At 38.0% G+C, this 11,960-nt stretch overlaps 1 protein-coding gene and 1 long non-coding RNA gene across 6 annotated transcripts in view; one reads left to right on the top strand and one right to left on the bottom strand.

The window, feature by feature from the left end:
- LOC107079143 (uncharacterized) overlaps positions 1–9,602 on the top strand; it is a 37,290-nt gene extending 27,688 nt beyond the window's left edge. For 3 of the 4 annotated variants that reach the window (XR_011191427.1, XR_011191426.1, XR_001480102.2), the window contains exon 3: positions 9,134–9,602. This is a non-coding gene — a long non-coding RNA (uncharacterized lncRNA). The remainder of the gene's footprint in view (positions 1–9,133) is intronic. The other variant, XR_001480103.2, reaches the window with a different exon arrangement.
- On the bottom strand, positions 2,215–5,800 carry LOC107079142 (probable G-protein coupled receptor 148). 2 transcript variants are annotated; one of them, XM_015361131.2, is made up of 2 exons: positions 5,722–5,800; positions 2,215–4,405 (listed from the first exon to the last, which is right to left on the bottom strand). In XM_015361131.2, exon 2 carries the CDS (start codon positions 4,398–4,400, stop codon positions 3,450–3,452), a length of 951 nt encoding a protein of 316 aa, XP_015216617.1. In that variant the 5' UTR covers positions 4,401–4,405; positions 5,722–5,800; the 3' UTR covers positions 2,215–3,449. The 2 variants fall into 2 exon arrangements, with proteins under 2 accessions (XP_015216617.1, XP_015216616.1); XM_015361130.2 differs by lacking the exon at positions 5,722–5,800 and adding an exon at positions 5,466–5,555.
- Positions 9,603–11,960: the final 2,358 nt, after the last annotated feature.

The raw sequence follows: 11,960 nt of genomic DNA on the forward strand, positions 1-11,960 counted from the left end.
GTTATTCGTCGTCACTGCCTGAATAAACATGAACCTTTACCGCTCACTGCTGACTCCATAATTTTATATGTATCTTCGGCGAATACCTGCCAGCTACCTTCACCTGACCTTCCCGAGCAAACTCAACAGTTCTCCTCCTCACCGTGCAGAGGGCCCAGAGTTTTTCCACTCCTGGTGGCGCCTCGATATATTTCTCTCTGTTCTGGTTATTTCTGGGAGTACATTTTGTTTCTCTTCCGGCGGGTTTTGGATACTTTTTGTTTACCGTACAGGATTCATATTCGTCCTTTGAGCAAAAACTAGCCCATCCCAACTTTCCTTCTTCTTACTTCGAATATTGGGTTTCAGTTAAGATGTAGAAAATAGTAATTCTCGACCTGAATGGTGCTTTAGTTACATATGAGTACTGTTAAACAATTGAGACCATTAGGAAATAGTCATAGTGCGATTTTAAACATTTAACCTTTGAGTAACATGCTTCATAGTAACTAACCTTCCGCTAAATGACATTGTATTATCACATTTTAAGTGTAATAATACTACTTTTATTATGCTATAATACACAATTATCATTAACTGTATGATCTAAAATATAGAACAATAATAATGGATAATATAGAACAAAATGAAGCTGATTCTACCTTATGGTATGAAGAATAAATATATTATAACAGTATTACAGCAGAAGTAGTAGATTAGTAATAGGCAACAAATAATTTCAAAAATGTATCACAATGGAGATGAATTTGTACAAATGGGCAGTCAATAGATTAAACAATCAAAACTTAAGAGAACGGTTCACAAAAAACAAACACGCGAATAGCATTCCTCTGTTTTCTGTTGGTTTTGTTTTTTTCATCTTTGGTTTATGCTCAGTCACGTCACCCGTGGTGTCTGCGGATTTCTCCAGTTCGTCTTTCCTGCCCTTGAGCAAGAATAATTACGGTACTTTGGCATCGCGCGCCCTCTTGTGATCAATAAGAAACTACAGTACAAGGCAGAAGACTCAAATTACATGCTGAAGCTTTCAAGCTTATTTTTCCGAGTCAGTCGAATTAAATTTAGAAGTTTCGTTAAAACACAAATGCATTTCAGTGATATTTAAATCTCACTGATAATATCCAGTGATCAGCAACAGAAACGGCCTTAGTGATAAGATGCCTACTGGTAAGTAAAACAATATGAAAACATCACCTATGCCCTAAATACAGGATTTGATTATCCATTACGTAATTCTTTTTAATTGGAGGATGTCATCTAGTCGCACATTTAAATGCTGTCGTGAAACGGAAATTAATTCACTTGTAAATTGACTGACAGCTAAACTTTTACTTAAATTGGTATTAAGTGTGGTACCTGATAATAGAATATGACTGGACTGATTCAAATGACATCGAAAAAAATATTCGCGAGTTTTAAAATTGCAAAAAAATATTGCTCGAGACTTTTGTTTTGTCATTCCCGCGCTCTAATTTAGCAAAAGTTTAGCCCTTTAATCCCATGTTAATAAAAGTAAAAGGTAGTGTATAGTTTTACAAATAAACTCAGAAAATGTGTCGTTAAACACTAGATGATTTTACTTCCTGTTATTTTGAAAACATTTGTCTAATTTTATTTGATGGAACATAACGGAAAGACCCAGATTATGCGTAACTCCGGAAATTTTGCGTGAGATGTATGCGTTTTCACGTTTTGATTAATTAAATAATAGCGTCACAGCGTAATTTCCCACTTACCTGCATATACAGTACAATAGCTTCTTCGCATGTTAAGCTTTTACCATTTCCCCCCTTTATATCGCTTGTTAGTTCCCCAAATGACAGGTCTCTTTGTAGCTAATTCATTTTACGTACGTATTTGTCCTATTAGTGTTGATATACGTTCGTTTGAACTGAGTAGCGTTCAGTTCAGTATCAACCAATCCATAATAGTACCGAGGAATCTTATTCAAAGATAGTAGAAGGGATCACAGAACACGAATAAACAGACTATGATTAATTTAAAATAAATTAAATGACCCATGTATTACACAAAGTGAAAATATTTACACAAGATGTACAGAGGCATATTCCAGACGGCCGAAAATATTAATTGCTATGATGCTTGCAGTTATTGTTAAAATGTGTGTATCATTGTGCAATGTACTGTAGTCAAACTGTAATACTCATACTGTGTTCATAGATAACAGAAAAAAAAACAGCACAAAGGCTAGAGTAATTAAGAATGTGTTATTTTTATTTAAAGCAGACTTTTTATAATTTCCAGAATGCTGCTGAATTTCATTTATGTTTAATACATCCGAGGAGATTAATGTCTTGTGCTGAGTGATTGGTTAAGCATTTAAAGACATTAACTGTTTAATCACGGCTTATAGTTTTGTTCTTATACTGTAGTCACAGCAGGTCAAAGCTCATCATGTTCCTATAGAAATCTGGAGGAACACTTGGAAAGAATTGAGTGACATTTGCATTTCATCTCCCAAACCTACTCAACGCTTTGGATCACCTGCCCCTGTACTGTGGATGATTACTGACAGTTTTTCAAGCTTCATATACTTTCTTTAAAAAAAAAGATTTAAAGGAATTTTCAATGAAAGTTTTTTGAAAGGAATGACAGCCATTACTCTGACTCTCTTTGACGTCACTTCCTAACAAATGTTAATACCACCAGATGAGCCTGGCTGAATTTCTCTCTCTGTGCGAGGGCCTGACTTCTTCGTCCTACAGCCAGGAGACCGGCCCTCAAACAAGCAGGTTAAAACCAAAGCCTCTTATGGCTGAACACCTCAATACATTTCTCCTAAACATGTTATTCCTTGTGAATATTGACACCCATTAGAAAAATGTGAGAACATAATAAATAAATACCTAAGTTTCATCTTCAGAGTTCACAGTCATATCTATATCTAACAGGTGACAGCAGAGAAGATTGGATCATTTCCAACCATCCATTTTCCAACCCATTCTTCCAATACATGGCCGCATGAGTCTATCCCAGCAGGCAACAAGTGCAAGGAAAGATGCAGTCTGGATCGGCTGCTGTTCCATCGCTGGCCACACACAGACACAAACATGCTCACACTCGCACCAAGGCCAGTTTTTCCACAAGCCAATCAATCTACCTTTATGTCTTTGGACTGTGGGAGAAAACCTGAGCAGACAGAGGAAACCCGTGCAAACATGTAGAGAACATACAAACTCCATGCAAATAACACCCCAGGTCCAAAAAATGAGTAAAAAGATTCCTCCTCTTCTCGGTTTTAAATGCCCTTTCATGTGCAATCCTGCACCAAATATAACCTATAACTTATATGCACTGATCAGGAATTCTGTAAAAAAAAAACAATATTTAACAAAAATAAGATATAAGACGTCAATGGGAATTTACTGTTTTTCATTAACAGAGTAATAAATATGTGTTTTTTAAAAATACTGAAGAAATATAATTTTTCACTCATAGGATTCAGAGTCATTTAGAACTGAAACTGACGGCTGATTTCCCTCTGTGTCCATAATTTTGTTGCAATTCTTAAGGCCACAAATCCAACGACAGCTCAGTTTGATCTCTGGAAGCTTACTTTTAAGCTCCTTGCTTCTTAGTCCAAAAACAATAGGACTTAAGGCCTGCGCTACAGAGAACACCAAAAAGCTGAGCAATTTAACCTCAAAGGGTTTCCTCACAGTTGCTAGGATGATAAAGGTAGGGATGATGTGCAAACTCATTTGCAGGCTGTGAATGAGAATGGTTTTTCTCCCCCTGATGTTAGACCTGCTGAAGTGCCCAGCCCTTTTGCCCTCCCTGTAGATCAGGCAGTAGCTGAAGATGATGAGCAGGGAAAGCAGAGAAAGGAAAACTATGGCAGCGATCCGCGAGTCTGTCCCATGAAGGGCAGTTGGGCATGTGGGGTCTCTTTCTGTCAAGTAGGTCAGCTGCACAGTGCAACTTGCTTGAATTGTGGACCAGACTGGGTTGAGTGTTGCCAATATCCAAGTAATAATAATGACTTTGCCCTTTAGAGAGTGGATGATGGACAGGTACCGCAGAGGAGCGCAGACAGACAAGCATGTGTTGAGAGCCATCAGTGTCAAAGTCAAGATGATCCCCCTCCCTAATGTTACCTGGATGTCAAATATAATCCAGCAGACAATCCTGGGAACAGCCACTCTAAACATCCGTAGGCCATGGAACAAAATGCCTACTCCAAAGAAAGCCACAACGCAGATGAGATGGTGGCAGAGAAGAATGTACCGGACCTGATTCCTCAGAGCTGCTTCTTTCCTGATGGTCCGCATGATGCAATAGCTGAAAACAAAGGTGAAGATAAAAGCCAGCAGGTGTACATAGGTCTTCATTGTTTCTTCAGTATTATGTTTGTCATCTGTGCTGTTGGATATGTTCATGCTTCCTAAAAAAGAAAAGAATACTGCAGTTGAACTTGTATGTAAACTGACATTTTTTATTATTTGAGGTAATGTAGGTACAGGTAACTCTCCCAACACAAATTTCGTAAGACTGAGCAGTCAATGAAAGACAGAGGCCTCTGAGGATGATTTTTATAGAGTTCACTTATAAATTATGAAGGCTGTTGCAGGAAGCCCGTATTTTCTCATATACCCAAGTTTCAGAGTGACTGTTTCTTTCATCAGGTTGAAAGATCAAAGCAATAAGGAAACAACAACTAAAAAGATTGTGAACAGGAAATTAATCTAAACAGTAGGAATCCAGTTGTCATAATTATATTAAAAACAGGTTTCATTGTAAAATTAGCATTGTGAAGAAGCAGGAATACAAGGCCTCAGACCTTTATGTCAAATGTCCTACATCCAAAACTGCATCAATTTCCATGTCGAAGATCTCTTTTAAAAACATGACAAATCCTTAAAGAATTTGTCTACAACCCTGTGTTGATATATGGATTTCAATTCAAAACACTTGTTCTTGATATCACTTTTACTTAAACCGTTTTACACAACAAACCCAGGCTGGTTGGGCTGCAGATGAAGCCTGGAAAATGGGATTTTAAAGAGAGATGGGTACAGATTACATTCCAACTCAAAGCATTTTTGTGATTGAAGACTTTGTTGTATTCAACAAGTGGGTGTTTTATGAGTCTGAATCTTTATTCTTGTGTAAATTAGCAAATTTAGTAAATTTAATCTAATGACTACAGAGTTTCCATGCTTCTTATATAGAGTGTGTTGTCCAGTATTATACTGATAGGATAACAGAATTTTTGAAGTTTCAAAATCAAAAGGTCATACTATGCAGAGGCTTGGCCCGTGACATGCATAGAGAATAAACACTGTCCGAGACTGTTTTGAATAAACATTCTGAACATAAGTGAATAAAATCCACATAAAGTCATGCAGCAAGCACATGGAAATCAATGACAGCTTTTTTCATGGTATATTTAAATGAAGGCCCAGTATTTGAAGCTGCTAAATTTAAAGTAATCTATACAATACCGTTAGCTCTAAATTGCTTCAGATCTTTGTTGTTTGCAGAAACTGTATCTTCCCAAGATCAGAATGGCACTGGGAGTTCCGATGTGTGCTTATAGCCATTGGTATTCTAGATTAAAGAAATTAAGATTAGCAAAATTAGTGCAAGGCCGACAATATTCCTATAATAAATGAAGCACCGGTTCTTCGATTGTTGTGTCCACATACGGTGTATGACACTACTAATGCAGCACATCTTTTCATAAAAAAGTTTACCCACCTTTCCATGGATCTCATTTAACAAGCTCTGAGCAGAGGCTGCCTGGTAGCTGAAGTAAAACACTCGTGATAACGGTCCACTCACTGCAGAAATTCCCCAAACCAGTGGCAGGTGGGACTCCATTTAGAGCTCTGTGCTGCTTTGAACACTATGTAGTGGTTCCTCTGAAGGGTTAGCAAGAAGTAGGAGTGGTCTCAAATCAGAAAAACCCCGTGCCCTGCTCAGGCTTCCCATCTCCACATGAAAAGGAGAAATTAAATCTGTCGTAACAAACAGAGGAATTAATATGATTCTAAAGCTTGTTTACTTAGCTACCATGTATGCCATTTTAACAGGTAATCACGACTGTTTATCTTTTTCTTTCGAAAAAGTGAGTAACAGACATATAAATATATTAAATGGAAAGCAACAAAGGCATTTCAGAAATAATTGCATGTTGGCCTTCTAATCTATGTGTGTTTTTTGTCAAAATGCCTCATATACAACTTAACCATGACCTACATTAAAATATACAGATGCTTTGTAGAGATAAAACATGTTGCTGAAGTGTCTTATTGGTTTCTTATGAGCTAGGTAGAGTCAGCTTATTGTAGAATGCATTAAAAGGGCCGGTGCTACAGTAGTTATTACTATTTTGATTTACTGTGTGAACTGCTTGGTGAGTGTAGCTACAGTTTGTATTCCTTGCAAAATCAATATTATTTTTGTCTCGGTAAACACAACGCTATACTCCCGTGCAATCTGCGTCTAATCTTTCTGTTTATTTTTCCACTCCTGTCAAGACTGATGTAGGGAGAAACCTGCAGAAAGCACATCAATTGTTACTGTATTGCTTGTTTTAGTTTTGCAAATGTAGACAAACACAATCAGCACAACATTTAAATTGGATGTAAAACGTACATTAACTTTTATTTTTACTGCAAATCAATGACTTGTAATAACAAGTGATAATAGGTTTAAAATGGTTTATTTTTGCATAGCAATATCTTTCTTGAGATGAATTTCAAATAAAGAAATGTTTATTGAGAGGGTAGAAATATTTTCATTCTTTAGAGTCTTGGTTATAAAGTTGTATTTATGATGTTGTAAATGAAAATCGGTCATTAGGGTTAGGATCGTGGTTCCGGCTCTGGTCAGGATTAGGTTTTTGAGATTCCGGCTCTGGTCAGGATTAGGTTTTTGAGATATCCTTTTTGAGACATTACTTAGAGGCATCCCTTCCTCACACATTTTTGCTAGAATTTACACATTCCATGTTTTCACTTAGTCGGAGGTCTTTACTGAAGAACTTGCTGACTACAATCATATTCATGAGCAGTCGGGACTGAGGCATGTTTTGGCAGTAAAGAATGGACTGGATAAGGATACAGTAATAGTGTCTCTCCCCATACTGTAAAAAGAGCAGTAATCCTGCCATTTCCTACAGTGACTACTTCATCCAATTCAGGGACACAAGGGAGCCAGAACCTATACCTTCAAGCATTGAGATCAAAGCAGAGTACACCCTGGACAGGACGACAGTCCATCGTAGCACACACTCAGACACAAACACAGACAAATCCACACCAGGGCCAATTTTTCCCAGAAGCCAGTTAACCTACCTGTTTGTCTTTGGACTGTGAGAGGAAACCGGAGCGCCTACAGGTGACCAACACAAGCACGAGGAGAACATATAAACTCAAACAAGCTGTGCTGTACTGTGCTGCCCAAAAGAGGTGTAATGAAATGTATAAAATGACATGCTCTTTCAGTCCAGAGAATGGCATACTGTCATGAGCAAGTGTGCTTCCAATTTCTGAGGCGTCTGAGGAAATGCAGGGTGAGTAAGTGGGCATTCTTGAGTTCTATCATTGCACCACAGAGAGTGTCCTGACTGGTGGCATCACTACTATAGAACTGCAACACAGCCACGCAGGACAAGAAGGCCATACAGAGAGTTGTGACATCAGCGAAAACCTCACAGGATCTGACTCACCAACGATTGAAGACTTCTGTATGAACTGGTGCCGAAATAAGGCCTGTGCCATAATACAGTATTATAACCACTCCAAACCCAAAGCTGTTTTCAACTCTTCGGTCTGAAAGGAGGTACTGTACTATGGCATCAAAACACAGACCACCAGGTTCAGAAATACATTAATACATCATCTTCAATTACTAATAGCTAATTGCAAGTTGACTAACTTGACTACAACACACTACCACTGACTTTTAAATGTTACATTTTTTGCACTGCATACTGCACACTGGTGTTCACTATTTATATTGTTAATTGAAGATTGTTTTCTATACAATACGTATGTTGAATTGTATTGTATACTGGATGATACTGTCTTTTTGCATTACCCATTTCCCATTTTTATTAATTGCTATCTTCCCCATGTCTGTGCACTCAGAGAACAAGTGCGTGTGAAAATTCAAATGTACTCGTTACAAATGGCAAATAAACTTTGAACTTGGATTAACATGAAATTATCTGTGCAGTATTCTTCATGGTTTTACCATTGACATGACATCGACATCTGGAGGGAAGTGGTTTGTGAAGAATGTGTAACTCTCTTACAACCCAGTCGAGTGGCAAAAATGAACAGTACATATTGCTAGAGCAGCATGATTGCATCACCTTATTTTGGGGTTTGAAACACGTAGGCCTGACCATTTTTGTATTAGGGAGAGCATTAATAAAACATGTACAGTATATACAGTATTTTAAAACTGTAGGGTTATACAATTCCTAAATGTATTATAATACAATCATGAAGAAAGTTTCTGATAGTTAACAATACACTACAGACATTATAAAATCAATAGGAATGCCAATTTACATAAGTACGTTTTATGGCAAGATCTGAAAATATCAAAATTCCCATTTCAGTGTGATGAATATTGAACAGTTTTCATGCATGACAGGAGGATTCTGTCAACCAAAGTTTGGAATCTTGTTGTACAAGCAAACAAAGAGACCAGTTTCAGAAAACCAGAGTGTTTAGCTAAGCATGGAGTTCCTCAGTGAGTTCAAAATATAAGGAAGGAAAAAATATTTTTAAAGCGTTTAAATGGCATGTGGAAAGTCCTGACTATCATCTGTACAAACTTAAACCAAAAGCAAACTTCAGGATTTCAAATCAAATGTTCCTGTATAAGGTAGCAGCAACATGAACATGAATTATCAGAATTAGCTGAGTTTTGAACATACTGTAACTAAATATTCTGTAAGGTATTCCTTGACCATCCTGCAAGTAAGGCATTGCAGTACTCAACTCTGCACAAAGCCAAAGCAGATAATGGTCTGTCCACAGCAGGCACAAACAGAACTGAATGTAACCCAGCAATGTTTCTAAAAAGAGAGAAAAACAACTTCCTGATGAGCTTGAAAGATAGTTGACCCCCATCTTTTTTTGTTTTGACACAGAACTTCATTTGAACACCTTTGACCACCATGCTTGGACATGACTAAAGAGCCGATGCAGAGAACCTAGCAACATGACTTTGGTCTATTAATGTTATCACCTGCTCCAAAACCTGAAACAGCAAGGATCATCACTTCCATGTCAGGTACATCCTTTAAAAGTTCTCATAGAGTCACCATGCAAACAACCTTGTATCACCCTCATACCGCAAAGAGTTCTAGAATTGTTGCTCTTTTTCATTATTTCATGCTTTTTATTTGCACAGCAGTGTGATTTGTTCCTGTCCATGTGTGCTCCTGCCAGTTACTCTCATGAAACAGGGTAACTGATGAGTCTTGGGAAACAGGGTGCCAGTGAGTCTTGGAGGTGCTGTTGCTGTCTGGAGAGATTGTAAGCCTTATCTGTGGATTCTGTGCTTTTATCGCTTTTTGTATTTATGTATTTATGTAATAAATATGGCTGAGCACAAAACCATTGCGTGTTTTTTGCTCTTACCACTGGTTGCACTTGGAAGACAGTAGTGGTCTGTTGTCTTCCATTTTGTCTTTGGAAAAATGCATTTATCTCAGATACACATGTACAGTACATGAATCATACAAACTTCTCAAAGTGGGTATTTTGAGTTGCCATATGACCTACAAAACTACAAATGCACTTAGATAGAGGACATCATGGAAGAAAAACCAGAGGGGTTGTTTATTGATACCAAGCCTAAAAATACACATTTATGTTTTGAAGCTTAGGTGATGGAAATTCTCCAAAATCAAAGGTGAATACCTTTGCTAGAATTAATACCAAATTTAAAAAACCTAACTTATATTAGGTGTTTAAAGGAAATGCAAGAATTGTGTTACAAAACATTCAGACACTGCAAGGCACTTGGCCTGCCTGTTCTCGGAATGCAGCCAAACTCCTGCTACCTGGAAACCACAAGCTCATATCATGGCTTTTTCTTCCGAGGTGAGAAGACAATTGCAGCAGGTCAAAACAGGATGTCTGCAGGTTGTACCAAAGATGTGGCTTCTTCTGCTAAAAATCTTCTGTATGTCCGAAATAAAAATGAAAAAACTCTCCTTAACATTACCTTGTGTCTCTTGCTTATAATTTTACACGTTTACTGACATGGATGTTATCAGGCTTCTCGCCTATTTCAAAATAAATATAAATCTATTTAAAACAAGTTTCCAAAAAGTGCTTAAAAGTCAAGACTTGCCGCTGTCTTTAAATTATAAATCGTCAGAAAACTGACAAGGTTAGACTGTGTTAGCTCTCAGTCTGCAAAGGAACACATAGAGGTGATTTCCACCCTGAAGAGTAAAAAGAAAGGAAGACAACACACTCTTCAAGTGTTTGTGAGGGCAAGGTCGAGACATCAGTCATCAGTCATCTTGCTCCATTACAGCTTACTGACTGGGAAGGAGTTTCTCTAGTTTTACTGAAAACTTAACAAGGTTGTGGAGTTCTGCTTGCTTTTTATGTGATATTACCAGAATATTAACCACTACAGTGTGGTTAACAAAATTACTTTGTCAAAGCTTTGCTCCCATTTGATTCTTTGCTAAAACTAACACAGCATTTTAAACATAGACCCACAAAAAGTAAATACCTAATAATGCACTTGGCACCCAGTAAATTGCTCCAAGCTTTTGGAGCAAAATGGACAGAATCCAGTCCATTTCTGACATCACTGCAAGCCTGCTGGCACCCAGGAAATCAGGGTTGTATTCTACATTCTTTGCAGTCTCTTCACAATAATCTCCATAATCATTCCTCAAAAGGACATCAAGAGGAAGTGTGGGCACAAGCTGAAATGGCAGCGTGAGAGCTGATAGCAGATGGCCAAGCCAACATACTTCAGCACACTGCTCTTCCAAGATGACTGTCTATATCCATTCAACCATTTTTTAATCACTTCATCTAATTCAGGGTCACAGGAGTGCTGGAGCGTGCAAGCAACAGGTGCAAGGCAGGGTACACTCTGAATGAGAGGAAACCCATGTGAAAACAGGGAGGACATACAAACTCCACATAGATAGTAACCCAAGTCCAGAATTTAACCCAGGGCCCCAGAGCTGTGAGGCAGTGATGTTTAACACTAGCGCCACCCTGACTTGCTATATTTTAAAACAAAAACACCAATGGGCAATCTATTTGAGCTTTGTCTAAAACGTTAAAAATAATTCACTAGGAATAACAACACCCAAGCATAAAGTGTCTTGAGAGGATTATGGAGTGTTTAGTGAAACAGGGTGCGGTGGCTGGGTACAGAGTGAGGAGTGACCAAGGGGCAGCTACAGAGGTGGAGGTGGGATGCAACAGATGTGTTTGCTGGAGAAAAGAGGATCACATACAGAGTTAATAGTGTTTCAGCAGAGGAAATGACGTCAGGAGTGATTGATAAACTGACAGCCAAGTCTGATTGAACTTGGTTATTGTCATCCTTCCTGAACCTTTATTACAAACTCCATAAAAAAGCAAGCTACATCATCTTCTGAAAACAAAAAGTAAGTAAAGGTCAGTATTACTTTCTAGGTAGAAGGTGCTGCAGTTCATCTGGCAAGAGTTTCCCAAAGTTTTTGGACTGTGAGCATCTTTGTCCTAAACTTTGTTTTCTGCAAGATAAACAAGCAAGTGTGCAAGTAATTCTTAAAACATTTGAGTCTTCTGTCAATTGAAAAATGACAGTAATCATTACAGCAGTTTGTGTGCACTGATTAAAGTCTTAATTGGCACAGTTATATCATAGGCTGCAGTTCAGCATTTATCACTGGCCAAAATATTTTGAATCCCCATGTGGGAGGGCAAGTTTTCCTCAAGGTTGTGAAATAT

Source organism: Lepisosteus oculatus, chromosome 13 (genome assembly GCF_040954835.1).
Source record: "Lepisosteus oculatus isolate fLepOcu1 chromosome 13, fLepOcu1.hap2, whole genome shotgun sequence".
NCBI classification, from domain to species: domain Eukaryota; kingdom Metazoa; phylum Chordata; class Actinopteri; order Semionotiformes; family Lepisosteidae; genus Lepisosteus; species Lepisosteus oculatus.